The sequence below is a fragment of the Tinamus guttatus genome, unplaced genomic scaffold, assembly GCF_059628265.1.
Source record: "Tinamus guttatus ecotype Peru unplaced genomic scaffold, ASM5962826v1 Tinamus_guttatus_pri_ptg000247l, whole genome shotgun sequence".
NCBI lineage: Eukaryota > Metazoa > Chordata > Aves > Tinamiformes > Tinamidae > Tinamus > Tinamus guttatus.
Window position 1 is genome coordinate 5911295 of NW_028288781.1, and position 25021 is coordinate 5936315.

Sequence of the window (25021 nt, forward strand, 5' to 3'; positions counted from 1 at the left end):
CTTAGTGTGTGCTTGTGATTCTTTTACAAGATACTATAATTCTTAGTTTAAAGTTCTGAAGACCTTGTTCAAATAGATGTAGAACGAAATATACCATCTTTTGTGACCAAAAGCAGCTCTTGATTTTGGAGACAAAAAGCCACCGGCCCTCTCTGAAAATTTTGACTGCTTTTTCAGGTTATCACCTTCTTTTTCATGAATGTGAATGAAGACCAGTGCCACCATTAAAAGCAAGCAAAGTAGTACAAATACTAGAAAGCATTCACAGACACCATGGAGTAAATTGGCAATCGAAAGTTTCCAGATAATTTGTAAACAATAATTCTATTTTCTTTTCTGTGTAATACAGAAATGTGTACGCTGCTATATGCGTGAGTTTTCTTTAAAATATCATTAAGCTTATGCTGTCAAAAGCACAAAAATTAGGAAAAGAAACACAATTTGGGTAGCCTGTGCAAACCTCCATGTCCTCCTTGTCCTTGTTCCCTACCACCACTAGGGCACAAAGACCTGATCACAGAATTTCGTACAAGATTGCTGTGCTTCCTCCAGCACACAGGACAGCATGTGCCAAAAGTGGATCACAAATACCTAAAGAAGCTTTGTAAGCCTGCAGTCTCATTTGTTGCAAAACGTGAACGGCATGTAGTCAGACAGTATGCGCTGAAGTGGGCCAGAGTTTGTAAAGGAGAAAAGACTCTTGGGTTAAAGTAACTCAATGCCTCCCTGGGAAGCTGTATTTCATCTCTGCTACAAGGCTTTCACTTAATTCTAAGTCGCTCATACCAGCTTCTTTGCAAGTACTGATTAGCTGGATAATCTGTATCTTTGGGTGTGTTTGACTTGATACAACTTTCCCAAGCACAGGTTCATTATTATGTTTACCATACTTTATACTCCAGGGAAGATTTGTCAGTGCAGAGGTTTCAGCTGCAATAACGACCTAAGCTTTTCTTGGACTGTCACCCTACTTCACTTATTCTAAATACTCTAATTATGCCAACACAACAACATGCTGAGCTGAAAGAACAAGCAGATGAGAACTGACGCAAGTAAAAAATAACACTGTCTTCATAGAATGCTTAAAACCCTGAAAAATGTCTTCTCCTTTCAAACAGGACATCCACAATTAGTAAGAATGACAGATGACCATCTTTAGCCTCCTTTCCATTTATAAAATAGGCATAATACAATTTCCTCATCACATGAAGGTCATGTAAAGGTAAACCTACTTAAGTTTGTAGATGATTCAGAAATTATAGCAGTGAATATTAAAGACCAGGTAGAATTCTGTTTTCAGCACAGGGTTCATATAGTGTAAATAGGATTGGAGCCTATACACAGAACACTAGTAAGAAAAAAAATACTAAATAACTTACCAAATGAGCCCTGCTGTTCTTGTACACTAAATATGGTCAGTAGAAAAATAACAGCATATGATCATTTAGTTAGAGGCTGTCTCATAAGCTAAAGGGAAATGAATAATGCGGTATAAGAATAGTTTTGGTTTTGTTTTTCAAGTACTCTTAAGCCTATAAACTTAATTCATAAATTCTGTAAGAATTAAAAAAAAAAAGACTGCTTTAGTCATAAGACTCAAGTGCACGAACACATCTCTCTGCAATCTGCAACTCATTTTCAAGCTCATTAAAAGGCACACAGCGGAAGGTCTTCCTAGAATCACTGTTCTGAAAGAATTCCCAAGCTAAATGCATTTTCTTAAAAAGTTTTCCTATTGCAGACTTTGTGCAACAGCCCTCCAAGCTACCAAAGCAAACAACTGAATAATGTGAATTCAGACATGTAATGACTGTAAGGTCAGCACATGACTGTTGAGCATTCATGACCCCAAATTAAGAGGTATTACCCTCTACCTACTAATCCTTGGGTCACAAATGTACAGCCTACCCCGAGAACATTAAAAATTCCTGAAAGTTGCTTACACTCCAGTGCTTGAAAGAGAGAAAGCTAACATGCATGAAATAATCAGATAGTGAAAAGGGCAGGTCTCTTCTCAAACAATTATTAAAAATGCTGTGTTACCTTTTTGGTTAATAACAGCCCGTTTGCATTTTATATTAAAATATCGGAGAAGCAAAACCATTGTCTAAAAATAAGTATTGTCTAAAAATAAACTTTAATAAGGTACTATTAGCATAATCAGACAACATGGGATCTACAAATTAAGTTCTACATTTTGGCAGAGTGCCCATAGCTTTTAAACTATGTAATTACTATGGGCATTTTCACACCATTTAAGAGGCAGCAAAAGCCATTCTATTAGTGAAACTACATGAAGAATCTTATTCTGAATAAAATCCCAGTCTTTTATGCCATTTACCCCATATTTATTTGTTAGAAAAAAAATGCATGTTTTTGCAGGGAAGATATTTCAAAGATGCATCCTTTGTGGGAGATCTCTGAAGATGAGTAATCATCTGGTTGAGACTGAGGCAAACTCACTTCAAACTTTACACCGAATATCTGAATCACAGACTGCAAGAAGCTACTGACTACATTTCATTTAGGTTCCTCAATTAGAACTTCCATGAAATCAATGGAGACTTCAAATCTGTCACCTCTTCCTGCATTCCTATCACTTATATAATAATACAAAAAGCTGCAAAACAACTGAACAAATCTAGCAACTCTACTGATTCCTCACCAAATATACTCATGAATTTCCTGTGAAATCCTCTATTTTCATCACAATTCTCGGTGGCTTATCTTCTCTGTCACTGTGTGCCACCTTTTCTAGGCTCTTTGTAGGGAGGAGGAAAAAGAACTGTTAGCACCAGAAACTCCAGATCTGCAGGACTCCACTGCAGCATGTAACCGGCCCTTGGCAAGTAGGTATGTTAGAGACTACTTTGGCTGTATTTCTCCCTCACCTTCCCTCTCGCTTCTCAGAATGTACTAAACCTCCTGCTATGACGTGCAAGAAAAAGGGGCATTTTTCTGGCAAAGGAAGCTTTCATCTCTAGGAAACTCGGTGGCGCCTTTCATAGGATACCAATGGAGCAAGTTCATTAACTTCTGCCTAAATTTAGATTTTCTCTTAGGGAAGTGGGAAAACTGGCAGGTAACAGAGATGGCCATTTGGCAAGACCAAGATTGCCAGGAAGTTTTATCTGATGCTTTAAGATGCTTTGCCAGACATCAGATCAACCAAACTGTAGAAAGGAGTATAAATCAACTCAAAGCTGGCAGAATTTATAATATCAGATGTAGAAATTACGCAGCCATTACTGTGTTCATCTAGTCAGAAACAAAACTGACCCCTGTATATTTACATATGAATTTGCATATTCTAGTGCACAGCTTAGACATCCACATTGACAGAGTGGTAGCTAAAACAACACAAGTCAGCTCCCTGGTTGCTGCTTTAGTACCAGGGCCTGTAAATGCTTGCTAATCTGCTTAGATGACATATCCCATAAGAGAGATCTCAATTCAGAGGAAAATTCTCCGTAAGTAGTCCCCTGCGGTCACGGCCATAAAATCTGAAGCTTTCTCTATATTTGGGAAAGAAACATTCAAACTCAGAAGAATTAATCTGAAAACTGATCTCTTCTAAACTTATTCTAAACCACTAATGCACGCAGGGCAAACTGTAATAGGAACAAAGCTCAGTGAACACATGGAAACCCAGAGAGGAACACAATCTGCTAAAAATTTGAGCATGGCTGGGATCTGCCCACACTAGCAGAAAAACTACGCTTAAAAAGCTCTGGGTGTGAACTGCGTTTGCACACAGTTTGGAAAAGGGTTTTAAGCATAGCTCAATTCCGGTGCAGAGAGGGCCTGAGGGCGTTCCTGCATGATGTGCTTGGCAGCAGCCTGAAGACAGGATATTGGCAGTGCAAACATCCCAGTCCACTCAACTATGGACAGTTCATTGGTATTAATACCTTAAAACACAGCTTAATAAATAAGCTGTTTATAAACTTAATAGCCCTACGCGAAAACAGAGCAAACGGTTTATTTGCAGTAGTTGAGGCACAATATATCAAAAGCCTGTAATTAAAAATAGTTATTCTGTAAATTACTATGAAAGCGGAGAAGTCTCCAGCCCTTGGAGAGTGCTCTCACCATCTTCCATTCCTAATCCTCATTACAAAGTTTTTATTCTGCCTCAGAGAGCAGATGGCAAGAGATAATGTCAGTAGCAATTAGGAGGCTTCACTGCCCTTAAGGACTCTTCTGATTTACACTTGTTATTTTTTTTTTCTTCAGACATTTTGGAAACAGAGTATTTTGTACCATATTATTCTACGTAGACTATTTTAAACATCTCCAACACAATTATACAAGCTTTGTTTTGGTTTTGTTTGCTTGCTTGCTTTACTGTGCAGAATGCTGCACTTCTACATTTATTTAAAAAATAAACTATAAATCAAATGTGCAACATTACTTTTAGTAGTACACATTGGAAATTTGGGTTTTAATCATTTTTTTCCTCTAAACTACTCCTATGCTACTGAATCTTTCATGCTCTTATGAGCCTAGTTCAAGCCTCACTGAAAGCAACTAACTTGGACTAGGCCCAAAAGGTCTTTTTAAAATGGTAGCTTGAAGAAACAGAATAAATTCTGCCCATTTGGACAAACACAAAGAACCTCAGAAGAATATAGATTATGTAAACTTTTTTTCTGCATAAGACCTATTTGTATGTTGATTATATTGCTGCCATTATTAATATTTTTAATCTTGATTATAATGTCTTATTAGTAATCTTATTCCAGCTAAATAAGAGAAAGTGCAGAAGTCTACAGAGATGTCACGTAATTCATATTTTATAGATTCACTTTCAAACTGTAGTGCTTTGAATCTAATTTCTAAATTAATATGGAGAAAATTGCTTCAAAAAAAAATGAGGATAGCTTCATTCTGGATCTTTCTCTGAGACAGTTTAAACTTACACTCCACAGGGATAATGTCCAGGATCCTCTTATAAACCAGCTACAATAGAGGAAGATATTCCTGTTTCCCATTGCTCATTAATGTTTCTCTGCCAAAGAAAGCTACTGCTCTTCAAATTTACCAGATACTAGTAAATGAGACCGCTATCTCAGTCAAAGTAAACCAAACTATACATATAAAGCCCATTTCAACTGCTTTAACTAACCTGGAAAGGGTCACGTAAGCATAAAAAAGTTCACTGGGTACCTCTTAACTGTGTTTTAACTAAATGCCCTCTGTAATTCTGAGAGTTCTGATGCTTCAAAAGCAGAAGTTGTTTGGATTTGAAATGGTGATATATTGTTTATGGCTATTAGAGAATCAAACAGGTCTTACTTGGTTTGGTTGTGTAGCTGAATCTATACCCAGCAAATTGAACTAATGCAGTGAAGTAGATGAGCAAATAAGTTAAAGGGTGCATATGCTACCTAACAGCCAGCATATGCACCCCATTAACTACTAAGGTCTGGAAATAAAAATTATAACCTAAGGGATTTGGGTTCACTTGAACTGTTTCAAGAGAGCAAATGAAAGAAGAACTCACCTTCCTTGATTACATAAGAGTGGACCAAAAATGTGAACTAGGAAACTGAGTGCCCCGTGCAGTTATTACTCAGGTGTGCACAACCTCAACTGTTGGCAGGCTGCATTTGTTTTGCTAAACACACTCTCCTACTTGGCTGAGGGGCTGTGGTCTCGCTCTGCAGGGCTACACCTGAACTCCCAAATACAGGGTAACAACTGGCAGATGTGCGGGAACCTCTAGCAAGAGACTGATGCTGAGCAGATGGGCCAGGGCACAGCAACCTTTTCCACCAGTTTCCAGCCGCTGCTTTTTCAAAAACATGTTAACGGCCACGAGCCAGACACTGCACTGCCCCAGCAGCAGCACGTTACCCCCTGCAGAGCTCTGGAGGGCTACGGTTAAACTAAGAGCAGAATCAGAGCTCACCAGAGCTGGCGAGCTCTGCAACTCCTCACTGCTCATGTCCTTTCTAGGTTAGAAGCACTGCTTTTTCACATCAGTTTGTGCACAGGGTGTAAATGGGCTCATATTAATATGATATGCTAAGGAAAAGACTAATCAAAGAAGAGGTGCGACACTGCTTCCTTCATGAAAATCTCATATACTTCTGTAGAGTTTTTCTCAAATTTTGATTGGGATTTTTTTCATCTCATCTCGCATATTTTGCACTCCCTGACAACCTAATCTTTTTTTTTTTTTTTTCTTATATATAAATGTCCATAGTCTCTGGACCTCTGTTCTGGTCTCTGTTGTTACTCTTACTGCCATCCATGTGGCTATATGTTTCTGAGTATAATTACGTTCAATTTGAAAACTACTGTGTTGTAGCAAGTTTTAATATGCCAGTTTTTAATTTAATGAGCAACCTTTATATCCTTGTGAAAGACAGAGTATCATCTCCTGACCCATCTTCTCTGTGCTATTTGCTATTTTGAATGCTTTTATGATGTTTTTTCTTATTTACCTCTCTCACACAGGGATCCTTCACATGAGAGCATTTCCTATCTCCATATCATTGTTAGAAGCTTCCTCTGTACCGCAGATGGCTTTAGCAACATTACTGCTCCTCACCCTGGGCTTTCCAAAAGTGGAGGCTTGCCAAGGAAAAGCAGTGAAAGCAAAGCCTCAGCTGACTTTTTTTTGTATGCCTCCATGAAGGGCACAGATGGCCATGTTTCCTCGCCACCTCCCCGACTTCAGTTGTAGTCCACAAATTTTCAGTTTATTTCTCCTTAGCTCCACATATGTAAACGTTATTAAAATCTCACTTTCTTTTCCAACCGTTAGCATGGAAATTCCTATATGCTATGACTAGATTACAGATACTTTACAGCAAATTACCTGTCAGATTCAAATTTGAAAGCATATTTTCACATATGATCAATAAATAATCCGAAAGAAATGCTGCAACAACTGCATATCTCTCAGCAGTATATTCTTTTATGTGTAAGTCTTGCCCATCAGGACTTCATGTTAGAGGAGGAACAAGTTTCAGTATTTTTTCTGCAAAGCAACTTCAAATCACAGATTGTGACTCATAATAAATCAAGCAAGAAACAGTCATCACTTTCCAACTTTTTTTCTTCCATTACCTATACTGAGTTTGTGATGCAATTTTTCTGTGTTAATCGAAATTCTTAATATGTTTTCAGTGGGATCTCTCACAATACAGTTTAACGGGAAATGCTCAGTCGCAGCCTTGAGAGAACAGACAACCCGAAGACAGACAGATTTAGTGAACACCTGCTCAACAGGGCAATGGCTCCAGCGCAATTGTTTCCCACTTCACTTCACACAGTAATAACTTTAATGTCCTCCCCACACTCGCTTTCAAACATCAGTCCTACCACACTGAATAACAAAAGAGCTGAAAGCAAATTTAATTGTCTAGATTGCTTCCAATCAGCTTTTTAGATAAAAACGTATTTATCTACCTCAGTTTTCCTTTAAATGTTTTTAAAACTTTATATGGTCAAATAAGGGTATCATTTAGCTTTTTATCATCTTTCTCAACTATATCCTCCTCCATGTTTTAATATTTATCTTGGTTAAAGCAAATTCTCGTACCTGTTATCTATTAAATAACCTCATGACCTTATTTTTCTCCTACTCATTTAATTTCTTACTTCACTAAGACAGATGATACAGTGTTACAAAGATACACACTTTTTTTTTCTTTACAAGCTTACAACTTTGATGTCGAGAGGTTAGTTGTAATTTCAGTACAGTAACTTGCATGTAGTTTTAAGAGAAGCTAAGATTTGGGGATAGTTTTTAAAAGAAGATATTTTACTTCCGCTGTTTTCCCTCCCCATCTCTCAAATGAAATGAGATTAATGCTATTTGGCTAACAAATGATGATATCCTAGCTTACCACTTTCTTTAAAACGGCCAAAAAAAAAAAAAAAAAAAAAAAGAAGTTTCTTCATCTCACCACTTTTTTGCTTTTGCCATATATTAACTTTGTCCCACAGGTTTAACTTTTCAATAAATTCTATCATATATATTATCCATGGTCCATCTTCCAACATTAGTATATCTTAATGTGTTGTGAAATCAAAACTCCATGTTTTTGGCATTGCTAAAGCAAGTTCTATTCAAAAGCACAGCTGAGGGTCATATCACTACAGATATTCCATATTTATCTTCAGATAAGATCAGAATAGAGTGCTCAAAAACATGAAACCAAGATCTAATTTCCTATACTTATTCCCCTACCTATTCTATGATAATAGCTACATCTCTACATGACATCATTAAATCAAAAGACTTACTACAAGTATCCAGTATTTCTAGATTCTAGCCTGCATGCCAGTATTTCTGTGTGAAAGATAACAAAGGTAGGTACCTTTTACTCCCAGGAAGTAAATCGAAGAATGCAAGAAATCCTGCTGTCACAAACACAGATAGTGCTGTTACACATTAGCTGAGCTGATAAGAAAAGAGCGCAAGTGGTACACTGTCGCAGTCACACCAGTCTGCTACTTAGTTCAAGTGCAAAACAAACAGGTTTAAGCCAATTTTGGTATTTCACAGAGACAAATGGAAATATAAAACTGGCCTGCCACTGGTACCATATATTGCATTTGTGGAAACATCCTCAGAGGAAAGAAGGAATCCTCTCATTTAACATTACACCCTCTTCTACATTTCTTTAACTGTTTTAAGGACTTTCTGCCCTCCTTTGCCTGTTAAGTACCTAACATGTTTCAGCCCAGCGCTTTCCCAGGACTACACTATTGCCTTACTTTTATAGATGAGGAAAAATTATGTGTAAAACAGTATCAAATGTAAACACAACAAGAATTCATGGGAAAGTTGAGCCTAATATGCTGGCAGGCAAGACTTTCACATCCTCGATTTCACTGAAGAATAATATTCTTGACAACTTTCTGGATCAAGTTGTTAAGTTTCTGTGACTTCCATAAATGTAAATCTTTATTTTGCCTCATATAAGGAACCTTATCTCCTGTACAAACTTTCTTCATAGATACAGCTGACTATCCCTTCCTCCCTATCTGTCACTCCGATAGGAGACAAAATATATGTAGCATAGTGTTTTAAGATTCATTGTCAACAGTTGTGTTTAAACATGTATCTATTTATCTTTAATGCATAACAGATACAAATAAAATATCTCTATGTGGCATAGGAATACAAATATTTGCCAGGAAGAGCAAAGTTACGGGTTACTTTCCAACTTATATTTTTCTATAAATCTATGGAAGTTATTTTGGATAGAAAATAAATATGCTTGTAGAATAAACAGATATCCTCCTTCAGAAGATATTGTATCCCATAAATCTTACATTATATATAGATGATAAATTACATAAAAGACACAGAAATCATCAAAAATCAGAAATACAAATGGAAGTACCACTTCAACTACAAGTATATTTGATAAAGTGAAGGATTTGAAAGAACTGGTATTAAAACTCTTCTGCCTTGTCACCATGATCCCTCACCTTTCTTCCAGATGAACAGATGTCTCAAATACCAAGAGAACTGTTTGGAAGAGCCAGATTTGAAAGAAGAGTTCATAAAGCTGTTAATTCTTTTTCCCATTCTTTCATTCCACACACTGGTTTTGTAAAAATTCCAGATCAGCTTTCATTGCCACGAGTATCCTCATTACTCCATATAAACAGACCAGTCTGTATTCTGGCTTACTAAGATTCCATCTAATATTGTTGAAACTGGAATTTTAAAGTCCATGCCACACAGATAGTAAATCTGATGCTGTTCACTAATTCAGTTCTCCATTCAGGCTCAGCTTGCTCCCTCAAATGCATTTCACCTATCTGTCCCTACCACCAGTAATCTGCACTGATGTGCCTTGACTTATACAGCACCTATCCAAGTAATTTGTTATAGCACCTGCTGTCATTCCTTTGTAAAAACACTGCGGGGCAACCGGGGGAAAAATATCTCACACTGACTTTTCCAAAGCAATGAAAAAAATACTAGACTTTCCAGGTTGCAGCCAGTGTCTCAACTGTATCTTTAGTTGATGAACAGCAACAGCTTTCAGAAACTGCATGCAGCATGATGTTTTTGAGACCCACTTTTTCTTTTTCCACCTCAATTCACTTTCTATGGACTGTAGACTGGAGACTCACAAAAACTGCACTTCTCAGTACTGCTGCATGGTGGCTGGCAGGGCTGCTTTTTCCATGTTTTTTGGAATAAGGTGGAATTGCTTTATGCTAAGAAATAATGCATCATATTGACTGATAACAATCCCCTAATTCTTGCTGCAGATCTTTCTTACCAACTGGTGGTTGGTAATACTGATTTATTTTGCTCTAGAATTTGTATTTGGATGAGTGGCTCACCTATCCCTGTTCTCCAATTTACTTATCATTGCAGGATAAATTTTGTTTATAATATCTTTATGCATTTACATATTTCATTTTTTCAGAAAGTGTCCTAGCTTCCAATCACTACATTTTCAATTATCTGAAAATTAGATTTGAAAACTTTCAAACCTACACAGTAATCTCATCACTTTTCTAATTTGCCTTGCATTTTTCTCAATATTGAATAAAAGGGATAAACCACTTATCGTGAAAGGACTGACTCTGCAATAAGGCACTAAAAATATTTAAATTGAGATATATTGTACAGAGCTGTTCTGACAGACCTCTACAACATTATTATCACTGAAGCAATCCAATTCTCAAAAAGCTGAGGCTCACGGAAGTTGTGGAAAATTTAGTTATTATCAGTTGATTAATATTTCTAAATAAGGATAAAATAGATCTCTAAATACAGGATAAAATAGATCTCTAAACACAGGATAAAATAGATCACTTTTCCATTTAGAATACAGGATAAAACAGATCACTTTTCCATTGAGAACAAAAGTAACTTCCCTATTTGGATTTTTAGCTCCTCCTGACTATCATGGGGAAACATCTGGCTTTTCTATGGGTTCTACCTGATCTTTGTGAATGTCTATTTTACCTCGCATAAGAACAATCTTCAAAATTTTGTTCTGCTTCAATGGAGTGATCACTAAGTCCAAAAGGAAAAGAAATTATAATTTAAATTAAAAAAAAAATTAAAGAAGCAAGGCCAATATAACTAAGACTCTGTCACAAAAACAACTGCAACAAAATCAGAAAATCTGAATTTAAAATAATATTGTCTGTTTCACTGACTGAGAAACAATCTGACAAGTACTGCAATAATTTTGACAAAGATTTCTCTTATTCCCTTCTTTACTTTTCACTTTCCTTTAAGACTCTCACGAGCAATGAAGAAAAACAAAATTCGTAAGGATTTAGTTCTGGGTTTAATATCCAAAACTACTTTCATTTTTTTTTTTATAATTACATAGTGAATGAAGTTTGCATTCTCCAATTTGCTCAGATACCCCATAGCTACTGCTACTCAGAAACAAAGTAAGGATGTAATAGCAGATTTTGTTTAGGATTTTTCTGTTCTGTATTTCTGAGGATTACTATTTAATCTTATTTAAGGTGTTTTTGTACTTTTATAAAACAAATAATTATGCTAATTATATGTTACATTAATTATCTGATTATTACTACACATATGTAAATAATTACTATGCAATTATACAATAATTAATGTCAACTGCATCTGCGTAAAATGAAAAATATTTTCAGATTACTTTAGGAGTCATTCTACAGCAGTAAATATAATTCAGAGCTTCAGAGGTATACAATAAGGTTCCATAGAAGTAAAAATTATCATTTTTCCATCCCAAAGCTGACTTTCTCAGAGAAAAAATTCTTAATCCCCCCACTACCACACACACCGGTTTGCATCATTCTAAAATATTGTGCTTTCATAAACCAATAAAATGTCCCCAGGATACATAAAAGTCATACTGTATTTTACATTTCTTTGTATTGCTTGGAATGATAACCCAATACCATCATTTAGCTGACCACGACATTCCATCAATCAAAAACTAGTTTTAATTACACACTGCTCTCCTCCTCTCAAAGTGAGCATGGAAGACATGCAACAACTCATCTCAGCTGAAATGCAGAGTGTTTAGAATTAAAGAATAGTTTGGGAATTAGTTTTAAACCAGCAATGAGCCTGTCAATTAATGTTGTGAACCCCTGCTATTGACCCGGTACTGTACAATCTGCTATTATGCACTCTCCTACATATCATCTGTTCCCCATGCTGCTCTGTTCCAGGAAGACAGACAGCTGCAACAGTATATCCCTGTTCAACCTGAGGACCATCTGACTTTAATTGTAGCACACAGCTTGATGTGGGTCTGGTTATGAGAAGCCAAAGTATCACACTGTAATAATCTGGAAAAGCAGAAACCTGCCAACACAAGGCTGAAAACAGGGGCTTGGGCTGTCTGGCTGCCTGACGGGCCGCAGGAAATATGATTAATGAGCAAGGTATAATGATATCAGGAACCCGATTAGCACCACAAAAAGGTCACAGATCAAAGTAGTATGCATTTCATGAGCTCCAATCATTGCATAAAATCTGCGGACTTAAAGAGGGAAACTGAAATGCAAAGGGGAAAAAATATCTGCATATGATAGCTTACAAAATGAGCACAAAATACTACAATCAGCATTTTGTCTGAACGAGGAAGTTGTGAGGAAATACTAACTGAATGAATCTGTCCATGCCACGTTGCTTTTCTGGTATTTCTAAAGCACTAAGCTTCAAGCATTCTTACTAAACACCTCTATTCCACTTAAAATTTGATGGAAACGGTATCAAATCAAATATGTTTTAGATTTTCAAATTATTTTATCTTTAAATGAAAGCCTTAGATATGTAATAAGCACCTCCTTTATTCTAGAATTTTCTAAAATGCTTTTTGGGTAACTAATAAAAAAGAAGAAGCACTTACTGTTCAACCTGCATAAAAGAAAAAGCTATATTCAGAAATTGGAATGAGGTGACTCCTAAGGTGACACATTTCAATAAGAAATGACTTTAAAGGGATGTTATATTTTCTGCTCCTGAGCTTAAGGGTGATAACTTCTCTTATTCTGCTAAATAATTTCTGCTTCCTGCTAAAGAGGGACTGCATCCTGAAAGTATAGTGTATGTGAGAGACCTCAAGCAGAGCTGCAAGAAAAGCTGTCAAAATGAAGGAAGGATAAGGAAAATATAGGTCAGAAAGTACAGAGAGGTGAGGGTGAGAAAAAACTGGTACCAAGGCTAGAAATAAGTAAATATACATTTATATGTATATACACACACATACATGGAGCCAAAATCTTAAAAAAGGAGGAGGCACGAGCTGGAAAACTTGAATCCACAGCAGGGAAAGCCAGGTCTACAATCAACTGAATTTGCTGCATTTTGTGCAAAAGCTAAAATACCAGTGCTGTGAGTGATCAAGGCCCAAGGCTGCCTTTGACGAGTCTGCTTAAGAACATGGCTTTTCAACCCTCTGATCGGCCTGAGTCACCCAGGCATCCTCAACTCAAAAGGGTGTCCTTCCAGCCCTGCCTCCCCGCCTCCAAACATAACAGCTATCAGCACAAGGACAAGATCAAAAGTTGCATTTGAACACAGTTTCTCAAATGGCCCTGCTAAATATTAGTGTGTTTCATACTCCTTTTAAATAAAATTTGCACATACTTACATGTGAAGCAAATCATCATACACTATTTGTAGTTATCACAGAAGGACCTACAACTGCTACGAATATTATCTTGCTCAATGGCCTGCAGAAATGTAGGTCAAATAACATATCAAAAGAGCATGGCATCACGTCACCAGTAACTGCACAGCATAAAGGAGTCTGATAATTTATAGATGATAGTTTTGTTTTCATACAACTGTCCCGCAAGTTTTACCAACAGTAGGTTTGATGTTCTGCCAACAAAGGAATTTTTAAAATGCCTGTTTTCTACCCTGAGGATATCAGGAGATTATCAAGGATGTATCTGGTTTCTGTGAAAAGTTTTTGTGAATTTTGCATGCCTTAATTCAGTATTTCATAGTTAGCCACTTCTTAACAACTATATGGAACTTGATAACAGCAGTCCCAATTTTCAAGATTCACTAAAAAAGAGATTCTCTAGTTTATTCACTTCTAGAGTAAAACAGCTTTAAGAATGTGCTGAGACACTGATGATGATACGGCAACACATTTTCTGTAAATCATTCAGAGGTTCTGCAAATGCTCAAAGATTGCTGTGAAACACAAAATGCTAACACCAGGATTTTCTGAAACACAGAAGGGAAAAGCTAACACTAGTTGGGGAAAGGAGGCAAGTGAAGGCAAATTCAGGTTTATTTGTACGTAAGAACAGCTCTGAAAATGATTTAAATAACCGCATAAATGGCAGAGGGTTTGAAAAATTAAAATATGACCTTCTCTTTCTGAAGCATTTACTATTTTTGGAGTTAAGTGGATACTAAAATTAAAAAAAAAAAAGAATGAAAATTACTTTTATGTTTAAACAGTTTCCTAGCTTTATGTAAAATGATGGTTTTATTCTTTCTTTAAAATCTCAAGAGTTGACATAAAAATAAGCAAATAAGATCTCCTGCATGTTTAAGACACACTTTTTTAAGGATTTCTTAAGAAAGAGATATACTATATGCCTTTTTCTTTCTTAAACTTGTACACCTAGCATCCCTTCTTATCATTTCGACCATACCTCAATGTAAATTATAAATACTTTAAATACGTATTTTACAAAGAGCCAAAGCATTTCAGAGAAAGACTGCAAGACAAGCATTACTTGACAGACAACAGAAGATAATCATCTTACCAGTCTGTTTATGCGAACAAATTCTTCAGGGCTTTTGGCCCATGGTGGAAGTTCAACATCAGACACAACAGTTCCATCATCCATCATCCCTAGGTTGTAATTGTTGCTATTGACAAATATCTCTGGGAGGTAATAGAATTCAGGAATCAATTCCTGTATAGAAATGAAAAACAGTGCCATGTTACAAATCCTGTCATTGCATGCACTTTGCTATATTAAAATATAATTACTGAAGTGCTATTAGGAAGTGAGAAAATAGAGAACATTGAAATTCCTTTATTTATATTTCCCTCATAGAACGGTTCAATCCTCTCTTTCATACCTCCTACAATTCAAGTCTTTAGACTTGATATATACTTATCATCTTTGTAATATGAAAAATGATGTAAGCTACAACAGGCTAAAAAAAAAGTCAGAGAATGCTTTTGGTTGGTATCATGCACAGAGAAACTTAGAAAACTATATTAATGAATATAACATGATTCAAATTATCCTTAGTGGAAAGCAATGGACAAAAATAGTAAGATGCTGGGAGAAAACAAATAAAACAAAACAAAAACTTCTTTTTACATTTTAATGCAATCCACATTCCTAAATGCTACACAAGGGGCAGTTCAGGTGAAAGTAGCACCATGTGTATTAATTATGAAGTTGCAAAATCCAGTTATTATCCTATCCTCTTTGGCATAAAAGAGCCCGCAACCTCATTGGTTTAAGCTATTATCTATGTTTGGTCAATGCTCAGAAATAAATTTTCTATTGTGTTTAAAGTATCTGTAGTTACACCATGTATTCCAAAAGAACCCAAGAAAATCAAATTGGATCAATATCTTTCTTTGATTAAAAGGCTGCTAAGTCAATTTTATGTCCAGTCTGTAAATAGAAGGAAGAAGAATAAGGCATAATTTCACACACACACATGTAAATAAACAAACAAAAAAGCAATTTTACATGGTTGCAAGCTCTGTGTGCACTGCATTCCTTGTCAGCACCATAACTGCTTTAAACAATTGTGCTGTCTAGGCCTGTTTTGAGCAGGAATAAAAGACAGTACTCTAGCATATAAACATTTGGCCTGCAGAGGCCAAATGGCAGAGCTTGCTACAAAAGTTTTAAAGAAAAAATGAAAATGTGTATTTAGTAAATGAAGTTTTACTTCCAAATCTAATAAGAAAACTTCAAGTAATATTAATAACTAAACAAATAACTTCCAGAGCGTAAAACAGTACAGCCTAGTGCAGAATTGTGCAAGGTCAAAGCAATACGGATTCTCTGTTGCTTGAGATGTTTTCCCCTTAAGCAATAACAAGTGCAAACTTCCTATGTTGTTCACTCTGTAGAACACACAGGCAGAAATACATAAACATATCCAAATTAATGTGATTAGACCCTTATTTTCAAACTTTTATAAATTCAGTTCTGCAAAACCCTGGCAAAAAACACTTCACAGGAAAAAAACAAACATAACACATACACATACCTTCATCGTCATTAAATACATGAAAGACTTTATTTTTTTTGGGGGGGGAACTTGGTATTGAAACTTAAATATGCCCAATAAACCTGGCAATTTGACAGATTTAGAAAAACTGAGCCACTAAATTAGCGAATTTACTCCTTTTGTACAGAAAGGATCAATACATGTAATTGCTTCAGGAAGTGTATTTCATAGCAAGTGACTGGTGTAAAATTGGTCTTCCATATAGCAAGTGCAAGCTGCATGGCACTTAAGAAGTAGGATAAAAAAGTCAGGCTGGCTTTGTCTATAGCAGGAGTAGTATGGAGCTGGTCCAGAAACTCTGCAGCCCAGCCTCGCAACCCAGTCTTGACATGGGTCAATGGATCAGTGGGCTCCCAGATATCCCCTCAGGGCCAGCTACAGCATGAGCTGCTTTCCAAACGGCTGAGTGCAACAGGGAGGTCATCAGATTGCGGACAAGGTCAATCTGAAGTAGCCAGGGCAAAGACAGGAAAGATCAAGCAGGAATTAAGCTATTATCACCTCCATCCTTGTGTGAAACACTGGTTGGCTTTGAATTGTACATCTTTTTGTTTACAATCACCTTAATTAACTAGGCAGGGTAAGAAAGGGCTTCTGAACCAAATGCTTGACAAACATCTGATAAAAAGAGATTCAAAAATATTTAATTTGATAGAAGGAAAAAAATACTCTAGAAAGGAGAAATGTTTATAGGAAAGTATTCTAACTTAGAAGTCTCAGTAGTTTTTATCATCACAGGGAGAAACTAACCAAGAAGAAACAGAGACACTGCACTATCGATTCAATAGCAGCTTACACCACAAATATGAAACCATACTATGGTTCTGAATACTTAAAACATAAGCTCATTAGATATGTTTCTTTATATATTTATACATATGTACAGCTATTCATTAGTTTCTTTAGAAAGCATTTGGCTTTCTGGAACACACATTGTTTTCATTAGATTATGCAGAAACAGTATGTTACCTAGGAATTTCAAAATCATCAGTAACTTCTGTTAGCTTCTCCATTAGAAATCTTTCATAAAGCATTACTTCATTACTAGAGAAACTTTCAGAAATCTTTCCATTCTCATTATGTTGATATATTTTTTACAAAATGAGCTCCTCTACTATCCAATTCTGTTGTTGACCATGTGCTACCATTTACAGCAGTGAAAAGGGGGTGCAAGCAAATATGCTGCGCCAGTCTAAGTGAGTAGCATTTAACATCAATTTTGAGTGCCTTTATATGGGTGAAAATGAGTACATAAGTTAAAGGCCAACAGTTTCTCTTAAAATCAATGAACAAAACTGATTATAAAATATTTACAGTTTTATGAAGTTTACCTATTTTCTTCACATATCTGATGACTGCAGAACTGTCTTTCTCAACTCTTCCTCAGGGAGCTCCACTGATGAGACATTTTACAGAAAAGCCCAAGAGTATTAAAAAGATTGATTTTTACATCTGTTTCTAAGTGGGAAGAAGGGCTTGCTTATGGTTCCACAAGAATATTACATGAAAATGCAAGATCTTGAGGGGCCAGAACAAAAGATCATCCAGTGTCTTGCCTAAACCAGCGATAAGAGGTGGCAAAATAACCAGCACAGTCTTTACAAGGATAGAATGTAATCAGCTGCTTGTACTAAATGGATTTTGAATTAATTTGTCCTTTTTTTTCCTGTTTTTTTTTTTAATCATTAAGAAGGAGTTGTTTCACAGTACAATTTTACTTTATGTAAAAAAGCTTTTTTTTTTTTCCCTTTCTTTCTTTTTTCTTTATCCTTTGGCTATTTTAAACCTGCTTCCTAATGGTTTCAGTGGAGATTCTAGTTCCCATATTGAGAAAACCAATAAATAGTAATTCCTATTAATTCTTCCATAGGCTCTTCAGGATATTCTAGGCCTATATTATATTCTCACTTGCTTCTTTTGCAAGCTAAAAAAAAAAAATTGTCAATTTAGATTCTTTCCCTTCTGACAAACCATTTTTGGTTGTCTTCATTCTCTTTCTAATACTGCTCTATCTCTTCTGACATTTTATGTATTCAGCACATGTATAGACACTGTAGAATTGGCTCACATTTATTTTGTTTATAAGATTTCATGGAAAAATGAAAACATCTGTATGATTTGTTGAACCTATTGCTTTAACATAATCCTGTTGAAAATTAGTTTCAGAAATTTCTCTGTTGGAATCCAGCTCTTGTCTAGGGCAAAACTAGACATCCTTATGATGAGCAATACTTCACTCCTGCCACGCTTTTGATTTCATCAGAATTGTTAAAGCTCATGCTGAATATCAATATGAATCTAATGTACAGCATTTAGACCTGTCTTCTAAAATATAAAAGATAAAACTCACCAAGCCAGAATTTTTTATTTAAATCATTATAAAATTCTGTATATAATTAGAATATAATTTTTCTTTAATGAGAAATGTACAATACCACACAGAAGCAGTGATTCTGAAGAAAACATCAGTAAAAATTATTTTTAAAAAAGTTATGTCAATAGAACGTCAATTTAGCACTGGTAATTTATTTTCGTGTTTGTCATCAAGCATAAAAAATCTATACAAGAGAGTCTGTCTCTTAAATGTAATGAAATATTATTTTATTCTTTTCTTATAGCTTGAGGATAATAGACATTCGTTTTGAAGCAGAGTTATATGATCTGCAAAGGTGTCTAGAATCAGTGAGATAGATTCCCTAACCATATTAAAACATTTATATCAGATTTTCAAACTAAATTATTTCACAATCACATTAAACAATATTAAGCCTATACATAACCTGTCAAACAACATAATAAAAAAGTATGCTAGAAGTCTAGCCCTTTATTCATATTGCTGCACTTCATTTCCTCTGTTACAGGTCTTAAATGGCATTCACAAAATACATACTAATATATTAAACTAGTTCAAACTTCATTTTTTTTTCACTCCAATTCAATGTAATAACTTTCCTGATTGTAGGGAAGCACAATTTTTAAGTACCTCTAAGTTTCCCCCTACCTGCTCTGTGTGTGTTACTGCTTAGAAAAAATACTTTGGTAGGTGTCCATTCAACTTCTAAATTGAATTAACGAAGAAATTAAATTGGCACTGCCTGATCCTGTTAAATTTTTTGCTAAGAGTGCTAGATAATATCTCCTAGTTTAAAAAGAAACAAAATCTTCAATTATTCACAGTTACAAACCCAGATGTTTAACTAGCAGATGAAACATTGATATCACAAGTAGTAGTTGATTTATTATTAATCAATAAGTAGATTTTAGTAAATCAATAATTATTGTATTAAAAATGCATCACTGAAATCATTTAAGATCTGCTGGTCAATACATGGAATATGTATAGAATATACATAAGAATATTCTATCTTATTTCAGTTATAAACTGTGCAACAGGTAGTTCAGCTTAATTTGACAGAGAAAGAGGAAAAATACAGGTTGCATATATAACTGCATTTCTTTTCTCAAAATTATTTAAATGAATCGTGTATGTCGATTTTTGCATAATATTTTTCTAGATGAAAACAAATGGGCAATTTACTTCAACATTTGCAATGATTTATATGTGCAAACTACAGGAAAGATGGTTGAAAACCAATAAAAGGACAATTATAGAAAATAGAAAAGATAGCATAAAAGATGAAATAGAAAAAACCTCTCTTAGTAGTAGAAGTGGGATTGATATCACACCATGAGTAGAAGTGGGAAACACTAGGCAAATAAAGTTAATTTTTTGACTTTTAACTACAAAATCTGTACCTTACTAGGTAATTCAGGTAATGTTTACTTTCCTTCATTAGGAAGATACATAGCATATGAGTTAAAATTATTTCCAGAAGAATTTGTTGAAGCCCAAGAGTGCAAGCAGCTTCACATATGGCTTCACTCTTTTGCATACACAAATGCCTAGAGGCAGCTTCTACCCTGGGGACACTGGGGTCTGACCCCACTAGCATTGCCTGTTATTCCCCATCTGCCCTATGGATGGGTATGACACAGTCTCCCACAGGCCCAGCACCATGACATTGCAACAGGTAGACCCCAGAAATGAAGCGAAATGCCAGCTGAAATCCCCACCAGGTGAAAAGCATTGGAACTGTCAGTGTGAAAGCTTTTCATGCCTTCCCTCTTTCTACTTTTTGCCAAAGCGAGCAACGTAAAACCTTTGACTTTTTATCACTGGTCTGATTTTATAGATTTATGGTCATTCTCCTCTGGGCTTGAATAAATTGAGCATATCTTACTTGAAGTTCATTATTTCAACAGCTCAAGGAAAAGCTTGGAGTGGATATTCAAATTTTTGACTTTGTTTTCAGCATGAATATGGTTACACCACAGATACTAGATGGAAATTTCTGATCCATGAGCTTAGTCGTCTATATTTTTAACTGTTGCCATTTCTACAAACTACTGAACATCTGACTGAATTCCTTTGACTGAATGTGGATCTTTTTACTCAGCCAAGTACTTTCCAAGTACTTTCCTGTTACGGTTTTCTGTATAATCATGCCAAGATTCATATCTTTCATGAAAATCAAAATCTGCATCCTACATGTTCCAAGTTTTGATACCTCAGACATACAGTTTCCAGTTAAAAATCTGAATTATTAAGCATCTATTTCTCAATTTTGCTCCTGAACTTCCTTTACCTTACTACAGATATGACATAAAATTTACCTCATACAAAGGCAATATTGCAAGCTTGGCAGCAGTTTTTCTCTTGGTTATTTTTCAAACTCCATCTATTAGAAAAGTATAAAACAATATAAAGCATATGTAGAAAAGCTGATCAAGTTACACAGTGTCTCAGGCATGCTGGTGTTAGGCAGCCTGTTTCAATAAAGATGAGCTGTCATTTTCTAAACCTCCAACTTTTTTTTTTTTTTAAAGAAAGTTTTCAAATTTGTCCTTCAGTTTCTGAATGTTCGAGCCAGTCGCAACAACTTTGAACTGGTCACATACAGTCCTGCTGTGTGTGCAAGTCCACTGGCCTATCTGAGGCAACCTCCACTTCTCCCCAGAATAAGGCTGTAGTCAGTTCCAACCAAATTTTATAGAAGGTTATGGAGAGAATTAAGCTCCTATAAGTTCATTAAAAATAAGAGTTAGCTAGAGCCATTATACGTGCCTTGAGGAACCCAGTAAGTTCAGCATGAGTTCACATTTTATTAGCCTCTGCAGAAGCTACACAGACATGGGACTGTAACTAGTATCCTGTCTATGAGAAATGCTTCAGTTGAGGCTTACAACTTCTTTGACAAGAGTCAAACAATTAGAAAGACAAAGTATTATCCAATACTCACAGAGAAGCATCTTTTTTTCTCTTTATATCACATGCAAGTATTAATATTCTATTTCAAAAGTATGAAACTGGAGATATTACTAGATAAATAGAATTGGCTGAATGTCCAACTTAAGTGTTTACAGCCAAAAAAGTTCAGTGATGGAATCAAGATTCTCCAATTTTCTTGATTCCAAAAAAGAAAGATGCTTGAAAGAATAAATCCACATTGAATCCACATGAACTGGTAATGACTTGGAGATCCACACATCAGGCACAGAAACCCAGCAACATTCATGATTGCAGATAATATTACCAGTATTTCAGTTTTGTTATGTATTTTGTATACATTTACAAGTCTAATTTGTCTATCATAAATATTTTCTGTATACAGTTTCTGCTGGTTTGGATAAAACATATCAGAGCCCACAGACACGAACAGGGTTAATGTACAAATAGAAAGAGGATCTAGCAGGTGTCCTAGGTGCTCAAGTTTCTCAATGCGCTTCTTTGCAATGAGAAAAAGACATGTGCTTACAGGACATTTATTTCTGAAAATCATATCTTTATCAGAAGTTGAGAAACCAATAAAGGACTGAGGTTTATTATCTGAGTCCCTGCCTAATAAGATCAATGCATTAAATTAAATAATTTTGCATTTACTTTGCTGACTATTCTTTTATTTTTAAATATTTCAGTAATGTTAATCAAACGCACTAGTTCTAATTTAAGACAACTATGTAAGTAAGAAGCAATGGCACCAAAACAGAACAAACCTTGTCAAACATTAGTAGCTGATGTTTTTTTCATTCCCTTCAAAGCAATCTATTAAAAAAACCCCACACGTAACAGAATAACTGCAGACTTCAAATAGCTTTAAATGGATTTTGGGAATATCCCATGGCTGCCAGAATCCTTGTTTTAGCACAAGCTAAACCTGATTCCAAGGTAGCACTATCAGTTTTCACAGCAGCATCCTGGCTGATGTTGAATTATAAACAGTTTTTGTCCTGGGTCAGCTGTAGTCATTAGTAGAGAGTTGACTTACAAAGATTAGAAAATGGATGAAAACTGAGAAGACAAAGGGCTACTTTCAGAGTCATGCATTTATTACAGTCTACCATTTGAACTTGCACTGTAGGTAAATGGTTATCATTTAACTAATAAATTAATTTATATTCTCAAAATCCCACTCATAAGAAAATCACAAAGTCTTTTCAGCACTGTGTGGCTTCCCAAGCTATTGAAATAGTATGCTGCCCTCCAGGGATGCTTCTGAAGGCTCTTCATCAATTAGCTCTTAGACAAAATCTTTCTCCCCAACTCCTGCTAATATTCATACCCAGTAGATACTAGCTTATAACAGCAATACACGCCAAGTACCCTCCTGGAAGCCAGACACAGCCCATACATTATTGCAGACATTGTCTTACACTGTTACAACTCAAAGACACTTCAGACCTGAAACTAGATTCAAGGCAAAGCTCACCAGAACAATGTTATCATGGGTTTTATATTAGAGATAATTTGCCCCCCACAAAAGTATTTCTGCACTTAAAAACTAAGCTATAAGAGAGTCTGAGGATAAAAGATGATGCCCATATCATATAGAGATTCAGTCAGTCAGTACCATCATACCAGTCTTATAATAGCCATTGCTAAAGTATTTCATAACACAAGATCGGTTTTCATAAATTGGTACCCATTTCTGGTCGACCACCACGCAGCACCATACTGGAGCTTGTCTGACCACACTTTGGACAACGATTTAAGTCATTTTTTTTTTCTAAAAATTTATGGTGTTCTGGCAACTCCTTTTGAGCAGAACCAGTCACATACACATACAAACCATAAATACAGGAATAAGAAAATGTAGACAAAGGGGTTAAGGCTAGAGAAACACTATACTAGTCACCTTAACAACTCAAATTGGTCAAGAATTAATCCTACTAAGCCCATCTACTTTTCTTCTCAAAAGATAACTGCCCCAGTGGATAGTTAAAGCAAAAGAAATGATGTAGCTGACTTACAAGAAAGACCTCTGAGACAATCTCCCATGACATTCTTACAAGCAAAGTGGAGAAATGGAGCTTAGATTAGGTTACAATAATGTGGGAGTGCCCTGGTTGGAAATCCATATTCCAAGAGCATTTATCAATAGCTCACTGTCAGACTGGGAGAACATGGTAATGGGGTCTGCCCTGCTTCTAATACTAGTCAATAATCTCATTAATGACTTGGCATAGAAGGTGAAGTAGCAAAATCTAGATGACACTAAGAAGGGAACATAGTTGCATGGAGGACAGGATACAAATTCCAAATGACCTTGACAAACTGCATTGATGGCATTGAAATATATATATACATATACACACACACATATATATATAAAGTACTGCACTTAGGGAAGAGCAAATAAATGTGAAGAGATAAGAAGATAACAATTACATGCTGTTGTAATTATAATGGCAAATCAATTTATTGCAACAGATTACCTCCCCACCCAGAACCAACTGCATCTGAACAGGTATGCGCCTACCCAATCATTCATCAAAGAAAAAGAGCAACACAAAAGAACAAACAGGCTTCACTTCTGCATTCTGGAACAGAGTATGGTCGCCAAAGTAAAGAGGCTATCCATGTTTTTAAAAAGTTATTAAATGAGTTAAAGGACATAGCTGTCCTGAATTAAATGATAGTTTAACAGAATTGAAATATGTTTACTATTCCTCAGTACTGAAAATTTAACTTAAAACCACATGGTTAAAATGTTAAAGGCATCAGTGCTGAGCCGATTAGTAAATTAAAATCCCATAGTAATAGTGAGACACTAGCAAACTTCCAGAAGAGTTTTAATTTGCATTGTTTAAATAAATGGAGAGGAGGGAACTAGGAAATTCAATTTTATGCAACATATCACCTTTTAAAATCAAAATTTGAAAGGTTCAACCAAAGGTTATGCTGCAGGGCAGCATGGTTTCTGCTTTGATCATCGATCCAAGGCTTTCACAAGATATTGACAAAGATTGGTTGTGACCACACATATGCTTTAGCTTTCTCTGTTGAAGTGTGATAGCAAAGAACAAGAGCTGTTCCCAAAGCTGGCTTATGTTAGTCCTTCTTGTAATGTCTGATGCCTCCAACTAAGATTAACAATCCTTAGGACAGCAAGCATCAACAACTTCTATTTGTTCTCTTCATATGGGAAGGAACAAGAAATCATTTCCTGCCAGTCAGCTCAGTAGTTCTAAATATTCAGGAACTTTTCAGTTGGAATAGGAGTCAAATCCTTTTTTTTTTTTTTTCCCTTTGCCCCTCTCCCCGAGTGCATTAAAATAGAATGCATTTACTTTGGCCTGTTACTTCCAAGGTCTTTAATGTGGCTTCTTACATCCTTTGTATTTCTACAATTAAATGTAGTAAACTGATTTTCATCAATTGTAGAAGTTCATCAATTTCATCGATGGGAAGCCAGAAATCTTATTGTCAAAAAAATAATATCGCTT

General features: G+C 35.7%; 1 protein-coding gene across 1 annotated transcript in view; it reads right to left on the bottom strand.

The window, feature by feature from the left end:
• The window catches only part of LRBA (LPS responsive beige-like anchor protein), a 356226-nt gene that overhangs the window by 72285 nt on the left and 258920 nt on the right, over positions 1-25021 (bottom strand). The window contains exon 46 of the mRNA XM_088526587.1: positions 14737-14889. Coding sequence (XP_088382713.1) covers positions 14737-14889 — 153 coding nt within the window. The remainder of the gene's footprint in view (positions 1-14736; positions 14890-25021) is intronic.